General features: G+C 41.4%; 1 protein-coding gene across 1 annotated transcript; it reads right to left on the bottom strand.

The window, feature by feature from the left end:
- Window positions 1-8,897: 8,897 nt before the first annotated feature.
- LOC147854542 (uncharacterized) lies at window positions 8,898-10,976 on the bottom strand. The gene has a single exon (XM_087330973.1). It carries the CDS (start codon window positions 10,974-10,976, stop codon window positions 9,114-9,116), a length of 1,863 nt encoding a protein of 620 aa, XP_087187099.1. The 3' UTR covers window positions 8,898-9,113.
- Window positions 10,977-26,054: the final 15,078 nt, after the last annotated feature.

Raw genomic sequence — 26,054 nt, 5'->3', positions numbered from 1 at the left:
GTACAGAGAGGAGAATGGAACTATTCGAGTGATCGTTGGTAACAGTGCACCTAGAAGTAATGCCCAGAAGCAGAAAATTGTAGATCTATGGATGTTGCTAGCACCCATTATCATATGGAACATTTGGACCGCAAGATGTACCAGGGTATTTTCAGCAAACAAACGGCCTCCAACAGAATCTATTAAGCTAATATGGCACATGCTAATAACTACATTGAGGGCCCAATATGAGTGGATTGATGGAATAGATGATGCTTCAAATTTAATGAGGCTGAAATTCAGAAAACGATGGTGTACTACACCGATGGCTACAGAAATTGGAGTGGATGTACGATGGTAGTACGCCCCTCCCATTAGATGATAGAGGGGCGTGAATGACACGACAAACATGGAGAACAAACATGTGGGCTATTTAGTGTAAGATAAATTAGTGATGTAGTCCATATGGAAGTAGGTAATGTCTAAAGTTGTGTATTGTATGTCATTTTAACTAATGGAGTATATTCTTCTTTTGGAAAAAAAAAAAAAACTATTTTAGATTGATTATTAATTATTACTCACATTATTCCTTCTTTCTCTCAAAAAGAAAGGAGATGTTTTTTCAACTTTTTGCAAATGGAAGGTAATGGTTGAATTGAAAAAGAAAAATTTGTGTGTTCACTATGACAAAGGTGATCGATTCAACAATCATGTGTTTTGATTTATATTTCATTAATGCCATCCTTTTGAGAGAATTCACATTTCCCCATATGTTGCAAGATAATGGCATCGTGGAGCGTAAATGAAACCAAAATTGTTTTAAATAGAATTTTATTTGAAGTCTTTTATTTCATTCTTGATTGAATATCCAAATTTGGGGATGATGCAAGGAGTAATACATGGTAATATTCAATTTGTTTTTCTTTCTCATTCATAATGATCTTATTGCTTTTTGGGATCTAGAATTCCTAGAACCCATCTATAACAAATTTCCACCCATGGCTCAACGAGAGTTTTCACCCTATTTCTATCATACTTACGTGTCGTCCATTACTAACCTGGTTACAATTCATAGCGATGTAGTTTGCATAAGCATTAATATTGAAATGAATAAGCAAATGTACATTGGATTTATTTGTTCTTCCTTCATGAATCATATTGTAAGCCAATCAAAAGTGGGTGGATTTTTCTTCTATAAACTAAAGTGCGTACTTGGTAGTTAAAAGTATTCCTCAATTTGTTGGAGTTGATTATCATGAGACATTCTCGCTTTGTGTATATCTTGCAACCATTTGAGTTTCATTAGCATTTATCTAGGATCATAATATATATATATATATATATATATATATATATATATATAGGAATGTGCTATTTGCCCCCCCATTTTGGCTATTGGCAAATAAGGAAAATTGTTTTGGGGGGGAAGGGGGGCAAATAGTGCATTCCTATATATATATATATATTCGTACAAGTGGACAACTAACTTATGTGTTTTTCTTATTCGTTAGTTTATTAAATGAACAAGCTAGCTAGGAAATTTAAATTACATTTGGATCTTAAGGCAAGCAACTCTCTTTTATAAGAAAAAAAGAAAGATGTATATATATAAAGGTTTTCTAAGACCAAATTTGGCCCATGAGACAATTGGTTACAACAAAATAGGATGTGTACCCGATCATAAAAAGTAACGATAAGATAACTTATAAGAGAGACAGAGTGTGTGTGTGTGTGTGTGTGTGTGTGTGTGTGTGAGTAGACCTTGATTCTTCTTAAGTTTAGGTTGGCATTAATTCGAAAGAATACAACGAGTAGCAATGTAAGGTTTGTGTATCTTTATCATCATCCATCCATGCTCGAATACATATTTATGATATGCATACATATTTATGATGTAGAAGTTCGAAGGAAACTTAAGAGCAGTGTTGCCTTTTGACGGCTAACATTGTCTGTCATGAGAACGGTATTCCCAAAAATTTGCCTATCAAATGACGATTTGTCAAAAAAATTGCCCTTCAAAAAGTAAATACATTGAATATTTCTACTAAACAATATATTATACCCTTCTATCCTGTATATCTTTCCAAATTTCATATGCACAATCCCATTGTATTTCTTCAATGTGTGGCCCATTCAATGAGACACGCATTAAATCATGTAAATGTTCTATATTCAATTGATTTCTTTTTATCTCTTTGATGAGATTTTGCTTAAAGAACTCTCTCACACACAAAACCGTGCTAGATGGAATAACCAGAGTAGCATGCGATAATTTCATCAAATGAGGGAAACTATCTTGCCAATCTTTCATTTTGCAAAACATATGCCTAGCTTCATGCATAGTATAGCCTTCACAATTTAAACTTAAAGTGTTAACAAACCTATAGAGTTCCATTTTCACAAGCCTTTGCATCATGTAAATTTTGAAGACATGCATTGACATCGACATTTGGTTGTAAGTGAGAAATCAAAATTCCTAACCATGTCTTGACTCTTTGCTTTACTATCCCTAATCACATCATCATCTGCATAATGGCCTGGGTTGAATAAATTTGTTGCATTAAAGAGGCTTAAGTCAAGGAACCTTGCATTTAGTCCATCAATAATCTTTTGGACATAATTTTGAGGTAGTTTAATACAACTTTCAAGTAATCCATCATAAATGGCCTTATTCCCTTAGATTTTGCAATATTGGGATCGTATCATTGTGACTCGCTTTATTAATATTAGAGAGAGAGAGAAAGAAAGAAAAAAAAGAAGAAGAAATATTAACGTCTTTTAAGAGGCCAAAATGGCCTATAAGACCAAATAAGAGATTACATCTTGAGAGAGAAACAAATAAACAAAAGAGAGGAATGGCCCATGGTTTGAAAATAAAAGAAGCCCTAAGTTTATTTTCACACTATGCATATATCCAAGCACTTCTTCTCTCTTATCATGTGACATAACATATGTTTACACATTTATCTTTCTCAAATAAAACTATATGTTATAGCCTATAAATTGTAATTTGTAACTACTAATACATGTATTATTATTTTGGCCTTAGCAAAATTTGACGGTATTAACAAATTTTAAACCTTCATTTTTACATTTTTATAAAATATATGCTCATCAAGATTGACAGTTTCATTTTCAAATTAACCTTCATATATAGTTAAATTTGCCAAAAACGATCAAAACGGCCGTCAAAAGGCAACATTGCTTAAGAGGGGGGGGGGGGGTGCAAATTGGCAATACATTCATGGAATGGTGTGTGGTAAGAATTTAGAAACCCCTCACTCCAAACTCCAGAGTCGTGGGAAGGAGGCAAGCTACTGCTTGGTTTCTGTGCTTGGGTGGTTATTATTAAACTTAATGCCACTGGTTTTGAAATTTTGGAGGGTTTTTTTGCTTGTTAATTAAAAACAACCGTCCAGGATAAAGGAGAGAGGAGAAGCAATACGTCTTTCTAGGTCCCAAACTCTAATCATGTTGTCCGTGTATGTATATATCGTATTTATTTTATATAGTTTACATACATATTTAGTTTTCTAGGTAGCTAGATAGGTAGCTACCCCCGCCGCTTACTTTCTGCCATATTTACAACAGAGAGAGAAAGAGAGAGAGTCGTGGCATTCATTCATTCATTCATTCGTTGGGGGGATTGTGTGCGTGTGCGCGAGTCGCTAAAAAGGAAGGGAAGGGAAGGGAAGGAATTAAAGGTCGTTATAAAGACATAATAATGGTGTTATTATTATTAGGAATAAATATTATATCTGATATATGAATGTCGTCCGTCCAAATGAGGCGGCAGCCTTGAAGAAGAGCAAAATCATGATTTGAATTGATCTAGATAGATCTCAAATCCCAAGAACGTATAATGAATATGAAAGCTACTATGTAAGTAAAAATGGGTATGTTATTTAACTTAGCCTTAGTCTGGTTGGGTTTCTGAATGGAATGGATCTCATCCATCCATGAATCCTTCATACGTACGAACCAATACTATTATTATTATCTTCCAATATCTTCTTCTCATAGTTTCCAAACTTTTCGCATTTCCACAGAGACAGACGTATTTGCATTTTAGTTGTCTTCTTCTCTCTATTGTTTCTTTTCCCTACGAGAAGTAAAACGACTTCCATTTTCATTCATCTTTTTCTTATCCCCCCACCTTCTTCTCTTTCCATTTGTTATTCAAGTCTAATTGTTGTTGGTTCCTGGCTTTGGGATTGATCGCATTTCAAATTCCATCCGTTATTTAATTCTCACAGAGAGAGCGCGCGCGCACACACGTACTGCAATATGTACATATGTAGTTGCTATTGTGTGTGTGTGTGTGTGTGTGTGTGTGTGTGTGTGTGTGTGTGTGTGTGTGTGTGTGTGTGTGTGTGAGAGAGAGAGAGAGAGAGATCTCGATCATATCATACGATGATGATTCATTCACCCAAGAGATCAGATCATCATCATCATCATTATTATTATTATTAGTAGTAGTAGTAGTAGTAGCAGTAGTTAAAGATAATAATGGTTTCGGTCCGGGATATGCTCAGTCTTTCCACCTGTATTTAATTGATATTCATGACTTGTGAGAACCCCAAGAGAAGAGAGGTTTATTGTTTATTCGTCCACGACTCACCAAGTTCCAAGGAGAACAATCACACTCCCTCCACCTCAGCATTTTTTATTTATATCCATACAACTTATTGTTTGTAGCTCTTTGAGAAGTGACCATTAGTTAGGATGTATGCCCGTGTGTGTGTCTGATTCTTTCAGTTGTAACCTGTACATAAAATGTTTTGGTTGCTTGAGAACTAGTATTCCTTGGATATTGCTCCCAAATAATTGCACAACCAAACTCTCGATCAATCATACTTCATGATTTATATGGTAGAGATTTATATACTAGTCTCTTTACCATGAATATGAGTAAAACATTCTAACAATGCATGAGAGGCTCTGGATAATGTTTTGTCGCCCATGAGGTTTGTGACCATACACGCATATATGGTGTAAGGGTTACTTAGATTGGGGTCACACTCATTTGTTGGTCATTTGTTGGTAGAGCGCAACACCAAAATCATAGCCCTCATTGAAGATAAAAGAGCTTCATCATCAACACACCATGTTGACAAACGAGCTTTTTTGGTGATATTTGCCACGCATCAAGTGGTAAATCCACAACAATGAGTAACCATGTACTTGAATCCATGAACTTACAAATTAAGGTTTTTTTTAATCAATATAGTTTCACATGTACCTATTTGAACATAAACAAAAAGCCTATGCCTACCCTTCAAAGCTTTCCTAGTGGTGGACTTAACCATGTTATGCATAATCACGATTATGTCTTCATTGAATACAATTACGGCCACAAACCAATCAGTCAAATAATTTATGTTCATAGCATCTATTTATCACATACTTCTTTTTTTTGTAAATAAATGTGCATGAAAAACACTAATTTGGTATCATAATTGAGTGATGTCATTGCTACATGAAAAGTGGGGAAAGCTAAATCACTAATTGGCAAGATGAACACTCTATTAAAAAGAATTTTAGAAATTGCTCCAATGAATAAAACTTCCACATCAATACCCCAAAACTTTCTTATATATGCTCTAACTCCATGCTTACCATCAAATACAAAAGCATTGTGCATACACCAATCTATGATCCAATCCCCAATATCTCTATAAGAGGAAAACGATATTTGCCTCTTACCTCTAGTGTCATTTTATGAATTGTGTATACACCCATTGTCCTATCGTCAATTAGTAATGTGACAAAACTTGTTAAACCTGAGAAATGTAGTCCTACACCTAACAAGCAATACCTAACAAGCAATAGGATATTGTGTAAAACGATAAGTATAATCTCCTTCCTACTCAAACGATGGAAAAGAAATAATTACCTCTAATTGATCTTGGTCTATTTAACATTAATCCCAAAGGTAAACCCTCAATCAATATTGTCCACAAGAAAAGACCTTTGCTAAAAGTGGCAATGAATATGCTAACCGTGTTACAAAAATTTGCAACCATCCATAATCAAAGTTATGCACCTTTTGTTCTTGTTTAGCCATAGATTGTAGTCATCAAAGATCTTAACTTTGATTGCGAACACCAATCAACCTATGGTTATTGTTTGGTTTGTGTAGGTAAAAAGGATCCTCCATCAATGTTATAATTGATACTCTCCCTCTCTACCAAATCCAATTCTTACACAATTTTCTTTCATGATCCTAGTATGCACTATTAATTGTAATCTTCATTATAAAGTTTTTGAAAATTGAGAGCCATTATTCACTTTCACATGTTTTACATGACGTTACTATATTGTTGCCCTCATACATCATATTTGATCTCCGAAGACGATAATATAATCTATCTATCTATCTCTCTCTCTCTCTCTCTCTTCTTTTATTTCTTTCGTAAATGTATGTTTGTTATTAAAACAAGATGATAATACAACCCTTGCTATCTCCACTACTTCATTAGTAGCGATATGGCAAGGAAAACCCTCTCCAGTGTTGTAACACTAGATGACAAAACTCTACCTCATCTTGGGACAACATCCCCATACAACATATTTGTAGAATTGCCAAATCAACTTCCCTATAATCTTACTGAGTTGTTGTGTTACCCAAGAAGTTCATCAAACAAGAACCCATTTATAATGGTCCAATTAAGCCACATCACCCCAATACCTAAGGTAGTCAAAGACAACCTAATATGATGGCGTGGGTATAGCTTTATCATTGTCAATGAAAACCCACTTAAAAGGTGACAAAATACTTCTTGTTATTGATGCCCAATTTTGTGACATAACCACCCAAATGGCTTTAGCAACCGGAGCATCTCTCTCTCTCTCTCTCTCACACACACACACACACAAAAACAAACAAACAAATTTTCGTGTCTTGTGCATTTACAAGTTCCGATTTAGATCATAGAACATGTATCCCCTTTCCAAACATTAGCCTCTTTCTTAGGGAGATAATAGATCTTAGAACGTACACATTGAAGCGTTAGTATAATCTCATATACTTTGGCTTGCCATGTACAACTCACGTTAGATATGTACACTACAATATCTTGTAAAGGCTTTTTGATAGTATGCAATTATCATCCTGTGTGTTCAAGACTCAATATTGATTTTCAATGTGACTAGTGGTAAGCATTATTGAGTTGATGTAGAAATACTATATTTTGTATGCATGATTTGTCAAAACAAACTCAATTTTCAACTATAATGAAACCCTCATTGAACTATTCATTTCAAAGTTCAATTTCAATTCAATTTGCGTGAGTATACATGAATGCAGTTAATGGCCAAAACATTTACAACTCAAGCAACATGTCTATTTTTATGTGGAGGTCCTATTTATGGAGTGGTTTGTTTATTCATGTGAACCCATTAATTTCCTCCAAAACATGTAGACTTGAAAGTATTATGGTTTACAATCCCCGTATAGTATGTAGTCAGAGAAAGGTTGGTACACCCCATCTCATGTCTATAATATGATATGTGAAATTTTGGCAATGTGCAACATTTTTACTTTTACCCATTTTATCTTGGCACACTCTATCCCGTGTCATTGATATGACGTGAATTTTCATCAATATGCATTATTTACCTTTGCCCGTTTTATCTAGAGAAGGGACTATTATTTCTTTTTAAATTATCTTCACACTTTAATATGTATAGACAACTCTATACATTGGGTAATAATGTTCTCTCTCTCTCTCTCACTATGTGTTACACCTTGCAAATATACGTTGATTTTCAAGATAGTGAGTTTCCAACAAGTTTATTTCTTCCTAACTTCCGTAAATGTTCTGAGCCTTGAGATATTCGTGTATATATATATATGTATGTATGGAGGACACTGGAACCAAAGAAGTGTTTTACTTCTTAATATGTAACAGAATTTATGTTTGTACTGAGCCTTAACTTTATTGTAAATACATAGAGCATCCTTTAGTACAAATTCATAAAGTGCTTTAAATTCAAAAGCTGCAAATTGTTGCCATTCAGCAATGGTCAGTGAGATATTTGACAACACAATAAAATGATTCTAATCTCAGATATCGAATAAAGATAACATAAGGACATAATTAGGAAGCATCATCAACTTGCAAGTATGTAGATTCATATCCTGTCAACACTCAAATAGTCACAAGACGTACTAGTAGTGCTCACAAGAATCCACACATTTATCAAAATGATGAAGACGACTACTACAAGTACATGAATGTGCTAGCCACAAGGGATGATCCACATGTGGTGTCATTCAAGTATTTGTTGGGGCTCCATTTCAGAGATCAGTTATAATCAAATAATGGGAACACAACTTACGCAACTTCCAAAGAGTAGATACTGTCCTCGAACAAACAAAGCATGTTTTATCTTGAAGATCTCCTCTCATACAGGAAGGAATTGGTGGAGGGTACCATCAAAACTGCCTACCCCATTGTGAATGAATAATAGGAGGTAGGGCGGGGGGGACTTCAAAAGAAATAATAGGCTGCCTCACCCTACTTTGAGCACAGCCATTGATGGGGCCAACCAAAAATATAATCTTCCAAAATATTCTCTTTCCATAAACTCACCACATCGTATTGGGGTGGGGAGTCTGGACTTGGGGAGCAGTAAAACAAGCAAAAAAGCAAACGGTGGCAAATGGGATTGGGACTTGGGGGTTCGAACTTCCCCCCAAGGAACTCGTACTAATAATATGTAACTGGTTAAATTCGCATTCATTATTAGAAACGAACATATATATAGATATATATTGTATTCCTTTACGAAATCCTACAGCTCCAGCATTAAGAAAAATGAGACAACTTCCAATCCGACAGCTCCAGCATTAAGAAAAATGAGATAACTTCCAATAACAACATTACAAACATCTACTTTAGCTCGCCAGCTAGCAGTGTAGAGGGGAGAGGAGGAGGACATGAATGGATTGCTACTATACAAATACATACACACACACAACCCTCTAGAATGAATGAATGAATGAATGGACGAACGAATCAACACATATTTTGATTCTTTGTTTTGGGGAGCTCTTTCTTTCTTATCTATGTAGTCAGTCATATCAGAATAATAGCTCTCCTTTTGTTAGTTATTAAGGGGACAAGGACTCAGGATTGAAGGAGAATCTCACAACAAAGCTCACGGAAGACCTCAATGATCGTGTTACGATATTTGTGGGGGTTCAAGGAGAGGTAACATTGAAGAAGCTCTTGCAGTTGATCATGGCCTCTCAAACCCTTTGCTATAACCATCTCCACCATGGACTTCTTGAAGTCCTTCCTGGGATCAAAGGAGCTCTTCACCATTGCCACTGCACCCTCTCTACACGACATGGGTTCAGTATCCAGCCCGTGATCATCATCAGTTCTTTCTGATGAATCATTATCTCTACCATAGCCCCGTGGTATTTGAATGTCACATGACTGCTTCTCCACATCCACGTCTAACATTCGCTCGTTTCGTCTCCTGCCTCTCCTTTTATCTATAACCACCTGTACTTCAGGCTCGGTCACACGCGGTTCCTGCAATTTCTTATCATCATGCTCCTCTTCTTCAGTTTGGTAAAACCGTCTCCTTGTCTCCATACTCTCATGATTAGCCCGTCTCTCTTCTTTACTGAACAAGTCTGAGACATTCGCCCTTCTTGTAGTTTTTATCAAGGATTTAGAAGAATTGGGACGCGTTCTTGTGTCCTCTCCAGCCAAAATCTCTGTGCGTCTTTCATCCGGAGTCCCACCTCTAAATGGCCAATCATGCTGATGATAATCTGATACAAATTCTTTAAAGGAAGCAAGTTCATAGGCTTCATGAGACAGGGTGCCCTCCTCACCGTGGTCAGTTTTAGACTTACTGGATACATACTCATGCACAAGGCCATGAAGAGATGGCAGCAAAAGATGATGATGATGAGGTGTTGAACCTGTCACCTCAGTCATAAGACGATTACTTCTATTACTGTTATTACCAAGCGTTTTCCTATCAGCGGAAGATCTATGGGGCATCATCATGTCAGCATTAACCTCATGTTCCATTTCACTGCTGACGGCTGTAGCATTGCTAACACTCATGGTATTGGTATTGGTATTGGTATTGGTATTGGAGTTAAAAAGATGACTAGTAGTACTACTACTACTCAAGCAGCTACTGCTGCTGCCTTCATAAACAGTACCCACTAATAGCAGCTCTTCTGCACGCTGCTGCTTCACATCAAAGTCCTCTTCAAATATCTTGCTACCAACGACTGACACGTCCTGTTTCCTCTTCGTTTTGGGCGACTCCGACCCTGCAATATTCCAGTCTAACTCAGCCGCTTTACTACTACTTTTAGTATTCAGGTGGCCACCACACATTATTTCATCAACCCCACCATCGATGACCTTCACATTATTAGCAAGTTGTGTGTGGATGACATTTTGGAGGGCCCTACCTTGTGAGGAGCGGCGAGCTGTCATCTTGGCGCCCCTGCTCATCACTACCTCCTCCTCCCCATCGCTCAGTAGAGCAGCTGCTGGCGATGATATTAGTGTGGTCTTTCTTTGCAGCTCACTCCCCTTTATCTTCTGCTGCTTCTGACGCGACGAATTAGATGTAGATGGAGCTGTGGATGATGACATGGTAGCTCTGCAAGCACACCCTGCATCCACAACAGTACAAACCTGCAGACGCCGCTGCTTTCCCTGCTCCTGCTCCTGCTCCTTGCATTTCTCCTGCGCCGTCGCTTTCATTCCCTCTTTGCCTCTGTTATAAGCTACCGTTGCGCCCTTCTTTCTATTCCTTCCTCCATTAGACTCATCTTCTGTAACTACAGACTTCACCAATTTTAGTGAGGTCGGTCGATGTTGTTGGTTACCTATTATACTCCTCCTCCTCCTACTACTACTACTACTGCTACTACAGCGCTTCGTCACCATCTCATTCTCCATTTCATCAGAGATAGCTCTTCCCAGACTGGTGGTGGTCTCACTATTCATGCCTATACCCTCTCCCTCTCTCTGCTCCTCAACTTCCTGGTGCTCGTGCTTGTAGAACCAGATGCGAGGCATCAGATGAAGCAATCTGAACCTCATTTCATCACCTCTCTATAATTATTATACACATCAGATGCCTCCCCCGATCTGATCCGATCAGATCATCATCACTTCTTGTCTACCCTAACCACCCCACCCATACACAGACAAACATGTATGTATGTAGATAGATAGATTAGATAGCCTCCAGCAAACCCCCCCCCCCCCTTTCCCCTCCTACTTACTCCTTCACTGTGTTTGCGCTGTTCTCAGCTATCAAATCCATAATAAATTTTCCTTTCTGTATGAGTACATTACTGCTACTCTCCTCATGATGCATTCATGAGCTCCCAGAACATCATCATAACGCACGCAGTATTTGGGAACTGACCCGCCCCTTGCAAGAATGATCAGAAATTAATATTACATACTCCCTCCCGCCTGTCCCATTAATGCCCTCTTTCATCACCACTTCTTCTTCTTCTTCTTCTTCTAGAATCGGTGCCGATGAGAAATGAGTAGTAATAGTATGGAAGTATGTATGTAGTTAGTACCAAAAGGTGTAATGTACTACTGCAAATGGGGCACGCTCTTTGAGCCTTTTGCTTATATGAAAGAAAACAATTAAAGTGTGTGTGTGCGTGTGTGTACATATATATGTACATATGTATGCGAGTGAAGGGGCGAGGAAGATATGTATTTATATTATTAGAATTGAAAGGGTGGGAGTAGGTATTAAGTGGTTTGGTTTTGTTCAGTGTGTTAGTGGGAGAGAGACCCTCCTCTGTCTCTTGTCTCTTTTGAGTGTGTGTGTGTGTGTATCCAGGCGAGCACAGACACAGAGAGAGAGAGAGAGAGAGAGAGTCGGGTAGCGTGCCGTCCAATTATGTATGTATGTAAGTAGTGCAAAACCCACTAATGAATGAATGATAGAGATAGATATGTATGTATGTATAATACCAGCCCAGTCTTTCTTTCTTTGTATGAGAGAGAGAAGTGGAGGAGCCCGGGCATTAGATAGAGAGAGACAGATAGAGATGATGGAAGATGTCCGCGGTCAATGAGGTAAAAGACAGTAACCGTAGGTAGCAAGCAAAATGTGGGGGGTTTAGAAAGAAAGGAGTGAAATGTGAGAGTGTCATGCCATACCATGTCATGCATGCGTGCATCAAATGCACTTCTTCTATGTCTATCAGGTTGGGTTCACACGCACGCCCAACAATGGTCGACAAACATTCTTTCCACTTCCTTTCCAAGGGAATGGCACACCACGCCCTCCCCCTTGACACATGTCATGAGGACACATGATTTCTACAACAAGGCTTGAGATTAGTTCACATTTGACATTGATATGCCTTGAGTTTTAAGTGTAGGTGAGCTTGATTTTACATATGCATTTTTAGTGTCGTGATTCAAATCCCCTTCGTGTAATCGAAAAATCAAAATCTTTTCACATTTTCCAAGTGGAGAGTCTAATCATATCACATTTTCAACGAGGTATGTACACGAAGTGACAAGAATCGATACTTGACATGTTGTTGTACTACATCATGTCGAGTTATGGAATACCAAAGTTTCAAGTTTTAGATGATGTTTACTATTTTAATTTGAGATTTGTCATTCACATTCCATTGAACGTAAACACATTTTTGCCACCCACCAAGCTGTTGAATCCATGTTTTGTGGGTTAAACCTCATATTATTATGTCAAGTTTAAGTGTATACGGTTTAATTATATTTCAACCACTAGATAGTACATTTTTCAAACAAGAAGTCTACCTATGTGATACTAAGAGTACATGGAAACACAACATAACAAAAATAAACTCTTGGCAGTGTGGCACATTATATTTTAAGTGAAGCCACATCATTGAGGTGAAGTTTTAATATTGCAAAACTTTGTTTTTCAACCTCGAAAATTTGAAGAATTTGCAGAGTTAAATGGTGATGTAGAGCTTTTGGGTCCTCTGAAAGATGACTTTGGGATTACCTGTTTTAATTAACTATTATTCTCTGGACAATAACATGTTTAACATTTTAGTTGTGAATAGTTGACCTTGTGCAAACTTTAAATGCCCATAAATGCCATCGCCCACGACTCGATGTTTTCAATGTTGCCTTTTCTAAGGAAATGTTATCCTTTTGACTGAAATTGTAAATCAAGCTTCTAGGGAACAAATATTCTTTTCAAGGCTTACCTTGTCTTTGGACTATAGAAATAAAATTCTTTAGACAATTTTTGTTTTTAGTAATACCGTTTGTAAGGCAAGGAAATTGTTTTCCCATATAACACATAATGTGCTAAAAATTTGAAATCTTGTTTTACCACTAAGTCAACGTAAACGGAAACATGAACACATTTGTTATCATGAATGTAAAATATATGAGACCCAATGCTTGAGACTTAATCAGACAACCCTAACCTTGAAAGGCTCAAACATTACCATTACAAGTGTAAATAAACCATGAAGTTTGTATGTTTAGATGTACAATACCTAAATGGCTTAAGGTCACTGATTATATCAAGATAACTTCGTACTAGAATTTTGTTATGTGATGTGTCGACGCAATGCCCTCACCTTGTGCTTTAAGAATTAATGTTTTGCTCCAATACTCACGTTCATGAAATGTATGTAATGCATCTAAAAGGACAATTGTGCTTTAAGAATTAATGTTTTGCCCCAATACTTACGTTCATGAAATGTATGTAATGCATCTAAAAGGACATTTTTGAGGGGTCAATTAAGAGGTGGGAGATGTCAAAAGATATCAGAGATGGTAGGACGTGGTTTAGGGTTGCAAAGACTGATCCGAACGCAGACGATCGAGACAAAGCTCCTCTCCTCCTTAAGCGCCATGTATGTCTCGTCCATTAAGGTGTAGGGTAGGAGTAGGCTACACAAGAAGGCAGAAACATGTGGGCAAAATGTGCGCAAAGGATCCAACTGTGGGAGTTAATGCATTGGCGGCTGCAATTAAGGTAATAGCGGCAAGGGTGCCCCTTGTGAGGTCGATGGAATCGAGGTACACATTGCAAGGTGGGAACAAGGATAGGGAGAAGCATCAGGTGGAAAATGGGGGACGTAGGAAAGTAGATGAGATGTTAAAAGAAACAGGGCAACACATTATTGGCGAAGATAGGGGGATATGTAAGGAATCACTCTATCTATCAGACAAGGTGGGCCGGATGGAAGAGGATGATAGGGCTCCTCTCAGCAACAAGGCGGCAACGGTCTTCACCGTTGAATGCTCAGAGGATTTGTGTGGGGAGTGTCGGAGGTTTGGAATAAAGAGGTTGGGAAGCAAGCAATTGGGGGGGATAATTCCAGCCATTCATTATGGCAAATGATGAGTGAGGGGAGGCCGCAGGGGCAGGTAGGCGGATCGTCACAGGGGTTGGATGGTGTTGTGGAGTTGGATGCCACAGAGGACATGTTGCAAGTAGAAAATCTTCTGCAGGAATGTGGTCATGCGCATAATGCATGCCCGAGAGGGGGTCATGATAAGGATATGGACAGAAAGGAGAGCTCTAAGTTACTAGAGGTTTTTTTGTTCGAGGATGAAAGTAAAATTTTGAATGCGGAGATTGAAAGATTAAGGAAATGCTCATTCATTTATAAGCTACTTGGTGGTAGATCTAATAGAGGTATGGTTCATGACATGCTACAAGTAGCTCTTATGGATTGGGTTCCGCAAATACTAAATGTGCACAATATGGGTCAAAATTTCTTCCATGTTGAAGTGGTCGAGGGGGGTGATGTATCGCGGATTGTGGATATGAAATTTGTAGAGCTCAAATATGGAAGATCTCTTTTGTTGGAGTGGCATGCTAACTTCAATGCTATGGAGGAAGACAAGAAAATTGGTAACCCTCGGGTGATTTCTATGATATTCCTAAATTTGCCTCGACAGTTATACCCCTTGATCCCAAAGATTGGGGATAAGATTGGCATAGTCTGTCCCTCAAAGGCAACGATGGTAGATAGAATCTGGGACTACCCTAAGATTAGATTGCTTGTGCAAAGTTCGTCCAAACTCCCCCCTATAATCAGGGTTCATGATGTAGAAGCAGGACTGATAGATGTGGCGGTGGAATACGATCGCTTACCTGGCCAATGTTTTTATTGTAAAAAGAAGGGCCACATTGCTAAGGAATGCCCTCGGAATATCAACGATAATGGGAGGGTGGAAAAGGACAAAGGGCAGGTTCCTATGCAAGAGAATGTAGGGGTGAAATATCAAAACACCCTCAATGGGGTAGTGAAGGAGAAGGCTAATACAGACTCTTGGACTCTGGTTTTGGGACGAAAAAATCGCTTGTAGCAAGAAGGAAACACAACTATGCCTCGTGTAAGGTTGAGGAATAGCTTTGAGGCATTGTTGGAAGAGGAGGATCTATTACAGGATCAAAGTTCAAATAATATTGAACAGGTGGTAGTGTGCAGACCTGATGGCTTGCTTGGTAAGAGTGGAAGTATCAGACTAAGAGTGGTGAAAGAGTGGTTACGCACTGGGAGGGGTCAAGAAAGCTCACCAATCAGTTCCGAAACTCAGAAGTTGCATGAGACAAGACAAGTAACTTTAGGTGTAGATGCTCGAGTTTCGGTCAAATTTGTTCAGTCCAAAAGATTAGTAAGGGATAGGTTCGACAAGGGGTGTAGGTTTAGCCAACAGACTCTCAAGAGATTAATTGACTTGTGTCAAGAGGAAGGCTCGGGGCTGAGGGTTTATGTGGTTGTCAATGAACGCAACAAGTTGCCAAATGCTTGTTTATCTTTTGACCTGACAAACCTAGAGATTTCAGCCAATAACATGGAATGGATCTCGAGTTTCATAACTAGTAGGGCGAACAAGTACTTTAAAATTTCCTCATCACTTTGAATGGAGATGGTATATAGATAGGTATATAGAGTTACAACCACAGAGATGGTATATGAAAACAAAACTTCTATTACATATGAGAGTAGCTCACAATGGTAGTTCACCATGTGCTCACACCTTAGAGCTTAGATGGGATCATCGGTCCCCACTCATTTTGTAGTGAGCTGGTCCACTATATACCTATCTAATCGATTCTCAATATTTCTAACATGGTATCATATTAGAGAGGTTGATCTAGATTAGGTATATGCGGGTAGTTGATGTCTAGCAACACAAAGAAATAGAGAGAGAGAGAGAGAGAGAGAGAGAGAGAGAGAGAGAGAGAGAGAGAGACAGAGAGAGACAGAGCATCAATGGCCTTATCCACGATTGTTGCAACTACTCCTCTGCGCATTCGCCCACCTCCATTGTTTGATAGAAAGCTAGATGCTAGATGGAACCAACTACACTCTATGGATGTTCAAAATGTCTGCCATTTTGGACTCCTATGAGTTGTTGGAGACAATCATGGGACCCACAGGAGGAGACCCTGAGCCCATGGTGACCTTTGACCCGACACACCCTACCACATAAATCCCTCCAAATGTTGATCTACTTCGAGCCTAGAAGAGGAGGAATGTTGATGCGTTGTGTACCATAGTCACTGGTGTATGTAACTTTGTACTAACATTAGTGCAACATACAACCAGGGCACATGAAGTTTGGAGCATATTGGCTAGCCAGTATGAAACCAGAAACTATAAAAGGATACGAAACCTTGAAAATCAGCTTGCTGATGGAGAGAAAGTAGAATCCTTTGTAAAAAGGATTAAGGATCTTCAAGATCAGCTGGCAACTGTTGGAGTAGTTGTCTCTCTAGAGGATGTGGCTCGTCGGTGCATTCGAGTACTTCCTTCCAAGTATGATGGCAATGTGACAACATTGAACACTCAGGTTTGACCTACTCCTTTAAAATTTGATGAACTAAGTGCAATGCTACTTGAAGAAGAGCTTCGGCTAAAGACAAGAGAAGGAAGGGAAGATTTTGTTACCGTACGAGATGTACGGGTGATTGATAATTGTGATAAGTGAGTGTGAAAGATGTAGTGTGATGATATGTATGTGTAATGTTATGTGATTGATAAGTGTGAATGTAAGTGTGAGTGTGGTTGATACAAAGAGATGTGAGTGAGTGACTAGGTGTGAATGCCAAAGGGGCTTGCACCCTTGTATATCTACCCCTGTGTACCTATTTAACCCCTTATGGCAAATGAATGAAAGAAGGATCATTTCTCTCTCTCTCTCTCCCCCTTAACGTTGAACCCCCTTGGGAGGGGGGTGGAGCCATTCTAGGCACCACCCCCCACCTTGTAATGCTTCTCAATCGCTTGTCAACATCTTCATGATCTCTCTCACCATTATACTCTCCATCATTTTCCCTATTACACCATTACCATTCATCCTCATCCTTTACCCTAACCCTAAAAAACCTAACAATTTTTGGCGACCACTAAGGTGACCCCCCTTTGGAGACGAAGTCGAAGACTAACACGCGGCAAAGACTAATACAAATTGTGCGAGAATGGTGGCGATGATGTGCGAGAAATCAAATGGACGATGTGCAGGAAATGGTGATGGTGATTGGAAGCCATCAAGGTCGAGGAATGCAACACGGTGATGTTGTGCAAGAGGACGTCACAAAAGGATACGCAACAGACGTATGTGCAAGCATGCGGTTAGCGACAATGTGTGTGTTTTCAAAAGCGTGGTGCAAGATGCACCGCTGGACAAACAACGACGCAGAGGGAACCGGTGCCAGCACGACCAGAAAGAGAAGCCCACCAAGAGATTGGAGAGGAAGAAGTAGTGTGTGGAGTGAATGTCTGCAGGATGTGTTGAGAATGCACAAGATATGGTTCCAGAAGAATGAAACACAGAGAGAGTCGGAATAGGAATTGGAACCAGAACTAGAGTCGGTTAACACCAAAGGGCCGAAGAAGACGGAGGAGATATAGATGCAGACCAGACATTGACGACCAAAGAAACTGTTGGGAGACAGGTCCCTCCGGATGGGAAGGGAGAAGAACAGTGCCGATGAACAAACTCGGCCGAGGCCGAAACCGGATGAGGAGTACCCGGCTACGGAGAGCCGGATGGTGCAGACCCGGTATGAACCGGATGAGGCGTACTCGGCTACAGAGAGCCGGATGGTGCAGACCCGGTATGAACTGGATGAGGCATACCTGGCTACGGAGAGCCGGATGATACAGACCCGGTGAAGACCGGATGAGGAGTACCCGGCTACGGAGAGCCGGATGGTGCAGACCCGGTATGAACCGGATGAGGCGTACTTGGCTACGGAGAGCCGGATGGTGCAGACCCGGTATGAACCGGATGAGGCATACCCGGCTACTGAGAGCCGGATGATACAGACCCGGTGAAGACCAGATGAGGAGTACCCGGCTACGGAGAGCCGGATGGTGCAGACCCGGTATGAACCGGATGAGGCGTATTCGGCTACGGAGAGCCGGATGGTGCAGACCCGGTATGAACCGGATGAGGCATACCCGGCTACGGAGAGCCGGATGATACAGACCCGGTGAAGACCGGATGAGGAGTACCCGGCTACGGAGAGCCGGATGATACAGACCCGGTGAAGACCGGATGAGGAGTACCCGGCTACGGAGAGCCGGATGGTGCAGACCCAGTATGAACCGGATGAGGCGTACTCGGCTACGGAGAGCCGGATGGTGCAAACCCAGTATAAACCGGATGAGGCGTACCCGGCTACGGAGAGCCGGATGATACAGACCCGGCGAAGACCGGATGAGGAGTACCCGGCTACGGAGAGCCGGATGGTGCAGACCCGATATGAACCGGATGAAGAGACATATTCGTAAATATGTTTCTGAGAGGCCATCGAGGCTATATTTGTAAATAGCCGAAAAGTCATATTAGTATAAATATGACTTAGGGCAACCTTTTAGTTACTGTTGTCGTAGTTGTCATTTTCTTGTTGGTGCAAGAAGAAGAGAGAGCGCGTAACTGTACAAAGAGAGAGAGAGAGAACGAGGTCGTTGCCTCTGTTGTAACTGCCGCCTGTGGCGAAGATCGTGAGCACGAGGTCGTTGCCTCCGTGAACTCACTGTTTGTACATTCTTACATAGTGACAGTTTGCAGCCTGTGGGCTGCCGTGGTTTGTTTTCCCCTAGTTTGGGGTTTTTCCACGTAAACCTCCTGTGTATTTTCTCTCCTTTGTGTCGTGCACTTGTTTCCCGTTTTCTGCGTATGAAAAGAAGCTCGGTTGTGGCCGAGCGTTGGACATAAGGAGCGTTGAGTTCCCGTCAGAAACCAACAACGCCGGAAAGACACAACGGATGGCCATTGTACGGAGAAGTGGCTAAAGCTCGGTGGATGAAGTACTGGCCGAAGAGCGACCGGTATGGTGGCCAAATAGCGGCTGGAGAGCGGCAAAATGCGAGACAAATGGCTGGACGACGACGACGCTATACAACGGAGTCCAGACAGTGGCGACGGATGGCAACTTGAAACCCTACACAACAGGCAAAGAATGGCCGAAGAGTAGCGGCCAAAGAGTGTGCAGAGCGGCCAAGCGACGGACGAGGTTGGACTACAATGAACCGACAGAGATGAAAACACAAACGGAAACAGGGCTGGATGGAAAGGCGCCGAACAAGACCAGACAATTCGAGTGAAGGACGAGAGGCCGGAAAAGCACTGGCCGGAGAACGACCAAAGTGGTCGAACAAAGATGGAACGGGCCGAATAAAGAAAGGGACAATGAATGCCGGATTAGACAAGCAACGACGGTAAGAAGGCCGGAAAGACGTGACGGTCGGGTCGGAAAAACAACCGAAGTGATGTACGGATAATAGCAACGGGAGGAGACAGAAACGAACAGAGAAGAAGACCACTGGACAAACAGAGACATGGATGACAACTACGATAGAGATGCCACACAAAGACCATGGGCAATGCAAAACGGCGGAACCGGAGACAAACATCGAATGACAGCCAGACCAGACGGGCCTAGACAAGGGACAGACAACGGCAGAAGCGTAACTGGTGCAGCGGCTGGATAGGCGGCCGAACAACAATGGCCGAAGACGGAGCCGAAGACAGAGATAGAGATGCAGACGGGGACAGGACGACAACGACGACATCCAGATGGCGGCGACACAGGACACTGACAACCGGATGATGGTCGACCTAGGCAACAAACAACGATGGCGACGGCTGGACGGCTGGACGGGTCGATAGAGACAACGACAACGACGGAGATGGTCGAACATGCGGCGGAACAGTGGACGGGCCAGATCGGACGAACATAGCCAGATCAGACAACGAAGAACAACTGAAGTGGTTGGATAGTGGCCGAAGTGGCCGAAGTGGCTAGAGTGACCAGAGTAGCGGCGATCAGATAGCCAACGAAGGAATGGCGGGAATAGCCAGACAGTGGTTAGAGCGGCCTGACAACCGGATAAACGACCAAAAACGGCCGGAAAGACGAAGGGACGAGCGAACATGCCAAACGGACACACGGCCAAACAGAGACGGAAACCACGACAATGATGGATAGTGATGGAGACATGGATGAAGCGGCCGAACAACGGCAGTTGGAGCAGTGTCCCGATAGCGGCCGAACAGTGGTGGCCAAAAACGAACATACAATCGACAATGATGAAAGAGAAGAAGAGAATAAGGAATATGAAGGGAAGGAAAAGAAGAAGTATCAAAGGCAACAGAATAACCAAGAAAGAAGAAAAAACGGTAGACCAAAGCAACACGAAAGAAGGAAATAGAGAGGAGGAGCAAAGCAAGATTCAGGCACTAGAGATAGAGGCATGGACAAACAGAAAATCAAGCGGGAGAATTAGAGGGAGAGAAGAAGCAGAAGGAGACACAGACGGACCGACAGGCAGGAAGAAGAGAAGAAATGAAGAAGGAGAGAAAGAAGATACAGACAGAAAGAAGGAAAAGAAAAAGACCTAATGCAAATTTAATAAATAAATAATAAAACAGGAAAAAGAGAGGGAAAAGGAATACGATAAGGAGCATCTAAGGAATTTTAAAAACTCAAGGGTAGTGAATTTTTTTTAAAACTGATCAACCTAAAAGAAATGGACGAGATATACTCACAACTCACAACTCACAACTTACAACAACTCAAGGAGGAACACACATACACACAACGTCTTTTTGACGACCCGAATGATGTTACCAAAGTTTGTGTGCCAACAGAACGAGAATGTTCGTGTCGATGAAGTCGTTGACTGAAGGAGATGTTCGAGTCAAGCGCTCTGATCAAGGAAGTCGATCGTTGAGACGACCGATGGAAGTTCTGGTCGAAGAAAGATTATGATCAAGGCATGTGGGATCGACGTGCAAGGCACTCTCCCACGGGCGTGCCATATTGTGTTGCCGTACGAGATGTACGGGTGATTGATAACTGTGATAAGTGAGGGTGAAAGATGTAATGTGTTGATATGTATGTGTAATGTTATGTGATTGATAAGTGTGAATGTAAGTGTGAGTGTGGTTGATACAAAGAGGTGTGAGTGAGTGATTAGGTGTGAATGCCAAAGGGGCTTGCACCCTTGTGTATCTACCCCTTTGTGCCTATTTAACCCCTTATGGGGAATGAATGAAAGAAGGACCATTTCTCTCTCTCTCTCTCTCTCCCCCCCCTTAACGTTGAACCCCCTTGGGAGGGGGATGGGGCCATTCTAGGCACCACCCCCCACCCTGTAATGCTTCTCAATCGCTTGTCAACATCTTCATGATCTCTCTCACCATTATACTCTCCATCAGTTTCACTATTACACCAAAGAAGAAGAAGTTCAATGGATCTTCTTTCTACTATGACAAGAAGGGTCACACAATCAAGGATTGTCGGAAGAAGATGGCGGATGAGAAGAATGGTTCTAGTAAGACTTCTTGGAGAGAGCCCGAGTCCGCCAACAATGTCGCAGATGAGCTTGAGTTATGGGTTGCAACTGAAGAAGTTGTCGATGACTCTTGGATTCTCAATAGTGGAGCATCCTGACATATGACCTCTAATCGTGACTAGTACAACTCTTGGACACCTCTACAAGAGCCCATCAATGTTGTGGTCGGGAACAATGCTCGATGTCCAGCCAAAGGAACCAGAATTGTCTCCCTCAAAGCAACGACCGGCGGGACAAAGCATCTCTCTCAAGTGTTGTACGTGCCAGATCTCAAGAAGAATCTATTGTCCATTTCTGCGCTGACCGACAAGGGTCTTGATGTTCGATTCAAGAAGTCGGGTGTAGAAATAACAGATTTTGCTGGCAAGGTTGTAGGAATAGGGGTAAGGCGCAACAATCTCTATGAGCTAAGCATGTTTACAATTTCTACTGACCACAACACAAGTACTAACAAAAAGCAATTGCATGAGAGATTTGGGCATCTCAATGTTGCTATGTTGAAGGAGATGAAGAAGTCAAATATGGTAGTTGGGTTGCCAACCCTATCTTACTTAAGTCATGTTTGTGATGCTTGTATGATGGGCAAGCATCAAAGATCAGCCATTCCAAAAGAGAGTTAAAATCGGACAAAGACTCCTCTACAACTAATACACATCGACCTCTCTGGAAAAATGGTGACTCCTGCAATGGGTGCTGAAGCTTTTAAAATCTTCAAAAGATGGCATAAGTTTGTCGAGCGGGAGTCCGGAAAGTTAGTGAAGGAGTTACACTCTGATCGAGGTGGAGAATTCTTATCAATAGAATTATGTGATATTGCAAAGAGCATGGAATTAAGCGCCAACTTACAACTGCCTACACTCCACAACAAAATGGCGTTGTCAAACGTCGAAACCAAACAGTTGTGGAGATGGCTAGGTGTATGTTGAAGGCACAAGCGCTGCCCGACCCATTCTGGGCTGAAGTAGTGAATACAATAGTTTACATCCTCAATCGGAGCTACACGAAGGCACTTCAAGGCAAAGACCCCAAGAGGCTTATTCAGTGCTGCACTTCAAAACCTTTGGGTGTACGTGCTACACACATGTTCTAGGTGTGAGTAGAAAGAAGTTGGATGCTAAAAGCAAGAAGTGTATCTTTCTCGGATATAGTGAAGAGTCAAAGGCCTATTGACTCTACGATCTAGAGGCAAGAAAGATATTGACAAGCCGCGATGTGGTGTTCGATGAGGAATGACCACAACTAGTTGAGAACAACGATTCTCAAGTTATCTCATCAACCAAAGAAGTATTCCCCCCAATCCCGACCCATTGTCCATAAAAGGAAGCTGAACCATTTGATGGTAATGGCTCGCTAGTTCAACCTATGCCACTGCCACATGTAAAGAAAATACCTAAGTGGGATCAACAACTCTTCAATGACCGTACTCCTAAAGTTGAGTTTCTTGAAACTTCAACTGATGGATACAAAGATCAAGAAGAATACAGGAGCAAGGGAGAACCTCTAACCACATTGTCAACATGGCTCTGATGGTGGACATCATAGGCTCAGTGAGTGAGCCAACCTCGGTGAAGGAAGCCATGGCCGACCCGAAGTGGAAAGAGGCGATGATATCAGAATACAATAGCATCATGAAAAATGACACGTGAGAGTTGGTAGAGAGGCCAATAAAGAGGAAGGTGATAGGCACCAAGTGGGTGTGGAAAGTAAAGTATATAACTGATGGTTCTTTGGAGAAATTTAAGGCCAGGCTAGTAGCGCAAGGATGCTCCCAAATTGAAGGGTTCGATGTACAAGAAACATTTGCCCCAATAGCTCGCATGACAACAATTCGAATGGTCATAGCGTTGGCTGCTTCAAGAGGATGGCCGATTTATCAAATGGATGTCAAATCGGCATTTTTGAATGGGCATCTCAAGGAGGAGGTATAAATGACACAACCACCAAGGTTTGAGATGCCGAATTCAGAAAACAAAGTCTGCAAGTTGAAGAAGGCGTTGTATGGTCTAAAGCAAGCACCAAGAGCTTGGAACAAGAGGATAGACAGCTTCTTACAATGAATCGACTTTAAGCAATGTGCTTCGGATGCAAGTATGTATGTCAAAATGAAGGTCGGGAAACAAGTCATCATCATCATTTATGTGGATGATCTAGTACTTACTGGTGATCATGAAGAGTGTATTGGCCAAACACAAGAGTGTTTGAAAACTGAGTTTGAAATGATAGACTTGGGGATTTTACACTACTTCCTTGGAATTAAGGTTTGGCAAACCTCGGTTGGCATCTTCATGTCACAAAGAATGTACACAACAGAGATCTTGAAGACCTTTGGGATGATGGACATCAAGTCGAAGTCAACTCCAATGGAGTCAAACTACAAGCTATCCCAAGAAGACCCGTCACCAATGGTTGACATAAGGAAGTATAGACAACTAGTAGGAAGTCTAATTTTCCTATGCAACACTAGGCCGGATATTTGTTTGGCAGTCGGTGTGGTGAGTCGATTCAGCAACAAGCCGAAGGAGACTCATTGGAAAGTTGCACTACGTGTATTAAAGTACATTGTGGGTACTTTAAATTACGGAATCTTCTACAAGCCAACAATTGACGAACTTTGTGGTTATAACTCTATATACCTATCTAATCGATTCTCAATATTTCTAACAGAGATAACTGGAGAGTGATGTGGCTGAATGTGAAAATGATCTGTGGGAGGGTCAATGATTCATGCATTAAAAAACTGTTGCTACTAAGCATAGAAGAGAGGGTAGACTCCCTTGATGAGGTGTTGCACTTCCATGAGGAGGAAATGGAGGATGCAATGAGGCAGGATATTGTGTTGGGATGGGAGAGGCTTAATAAGGGTGGTTGGGCGTGGACTCAAGGGGAGGGGCTATGTCCGTCATGGGAGACTTCACTCATGTTTTCATGAAATTACTCACGTGGAACATACAAGGTCTAGGAGGTAGCAAATGTATGTTGGAGATGAAGAACTTCCGACAGGAGTTCAAATCCCCATGTTTCAAGGGGGCCCCGTATATATTGTTGCTGCAAGAGCACCATCTAAGTGCGAACAAGATCTTGAATATTAGCAATCCTCTTGAGGGGGATTGGCAGATGTTCTGGTCCCCAGCTTAAGGTGAGCACGGTAGGAAAGGGGTGTTTGTACATCTATAAGGAAGTCTTTAGATGTCGTTGTGCTGGGACAGGACACCATAGCGGAGGGACGTGCCATCTATGTGACGATTAGATGGTCCCAATGTATAATTGGCATAATAAATGTGTATACACCCAATTCGTCAATGAACCAGGCCCTTTTTTGGAGGCAATGGGCTGATGGCTTGCCGATTGCAGATGCATGGATCCTTGCAAGGAATTTTAATATGACTTTGTACAAAGAGGACAAGGTGGGGGGGGGGGGGGGGGTATGCAAATGGTGGTGCAAGGGGCTGACCTAGTTGCATGGGATTTGCTGATGGGTCAAATGGGGGTGAAAGATGCCTGGCATGTAATAAAAAAGCTTCGAAGTTCGCTAAGTTTTTCGAGAGTAGGTTGAAGTATGCATGGCTTTTGCATGTCTCGCATAGATAGAATATACATAAGTTCTGAACTAGAAAATTTTGGAACCAATGTTGAAATCATTGCAGGTTCAACCTACTCTGATCATATGCCGGTTAAGATAACGCTAGAAACTCAGAGAAGACCAGCAAGGGACTGCAATGTGAGGATTAACAAATTTTTTTTTGAGGATGCAGAGGTGAGTAGAAACATAAGGTGTATGGGAAAACAATTCGGCTGGGTGTGGCACAATTGATAAACTTCAAGGGAAGATTATCGAAACTTCAACTTATCTCCATAGGGCGACTAAAAGTAGAATTGTGAGGTCTAAGGAGGAAGAAATGTGTTTAAGGAGATCAATAGTGATTGCCCAAAGGCTATTACAGAAAGATCCCTGATGCCAATGGTCTAGGGCAAGCCTTGAGGCTGCCAAAGAAACGTTGCACGCTTGATTGCATCCAGAAATATGATGCTATTTAGGAGTTCGGCGGCATGGTGGAGCAAAAATGGTGATAAGGTGAATAAACAAGTTTTCATGCATAAAGAGCCTAGAACAAATTGTAGCTACAGCCCGAAGTTGGTTAAGGAAGATGGCTCTATGTCGGAGGATATTTCGGAGATCTTGGAGGCGGTCACCTTACACCATCATGAGTTGCTT

This window comes from Azolla caroliniana, unplaced genomic scaffold (assembly GCF_043228905.1).
Source record: "Azolla caroliniana isolate FFs.n. ecotype wild unplaced genomic scaffold, voAzoCaro1.0.p SCAF_15, whole genome shotgun sequence".
NCBI lineage: Eukaryota > Viridiplantae > Streptophyta > Polypodiopsida > Salviniales > Salviniaceae > Azolla > Azolla caroliniana.
Note: the sequence above shows the minus strand (reverse complement) of the source record. Positions and strands in the feature narration are given on the sequence as shown.

Coding starts and splice junctions, on each gene's coding strand:
- LOC147854542 (XM_087330973.1), bottom strand. CDS start 10,976: ATGAATAGTGAGACCACCACCAGTCTGGGAAGAGCTATCTCTGATGAA.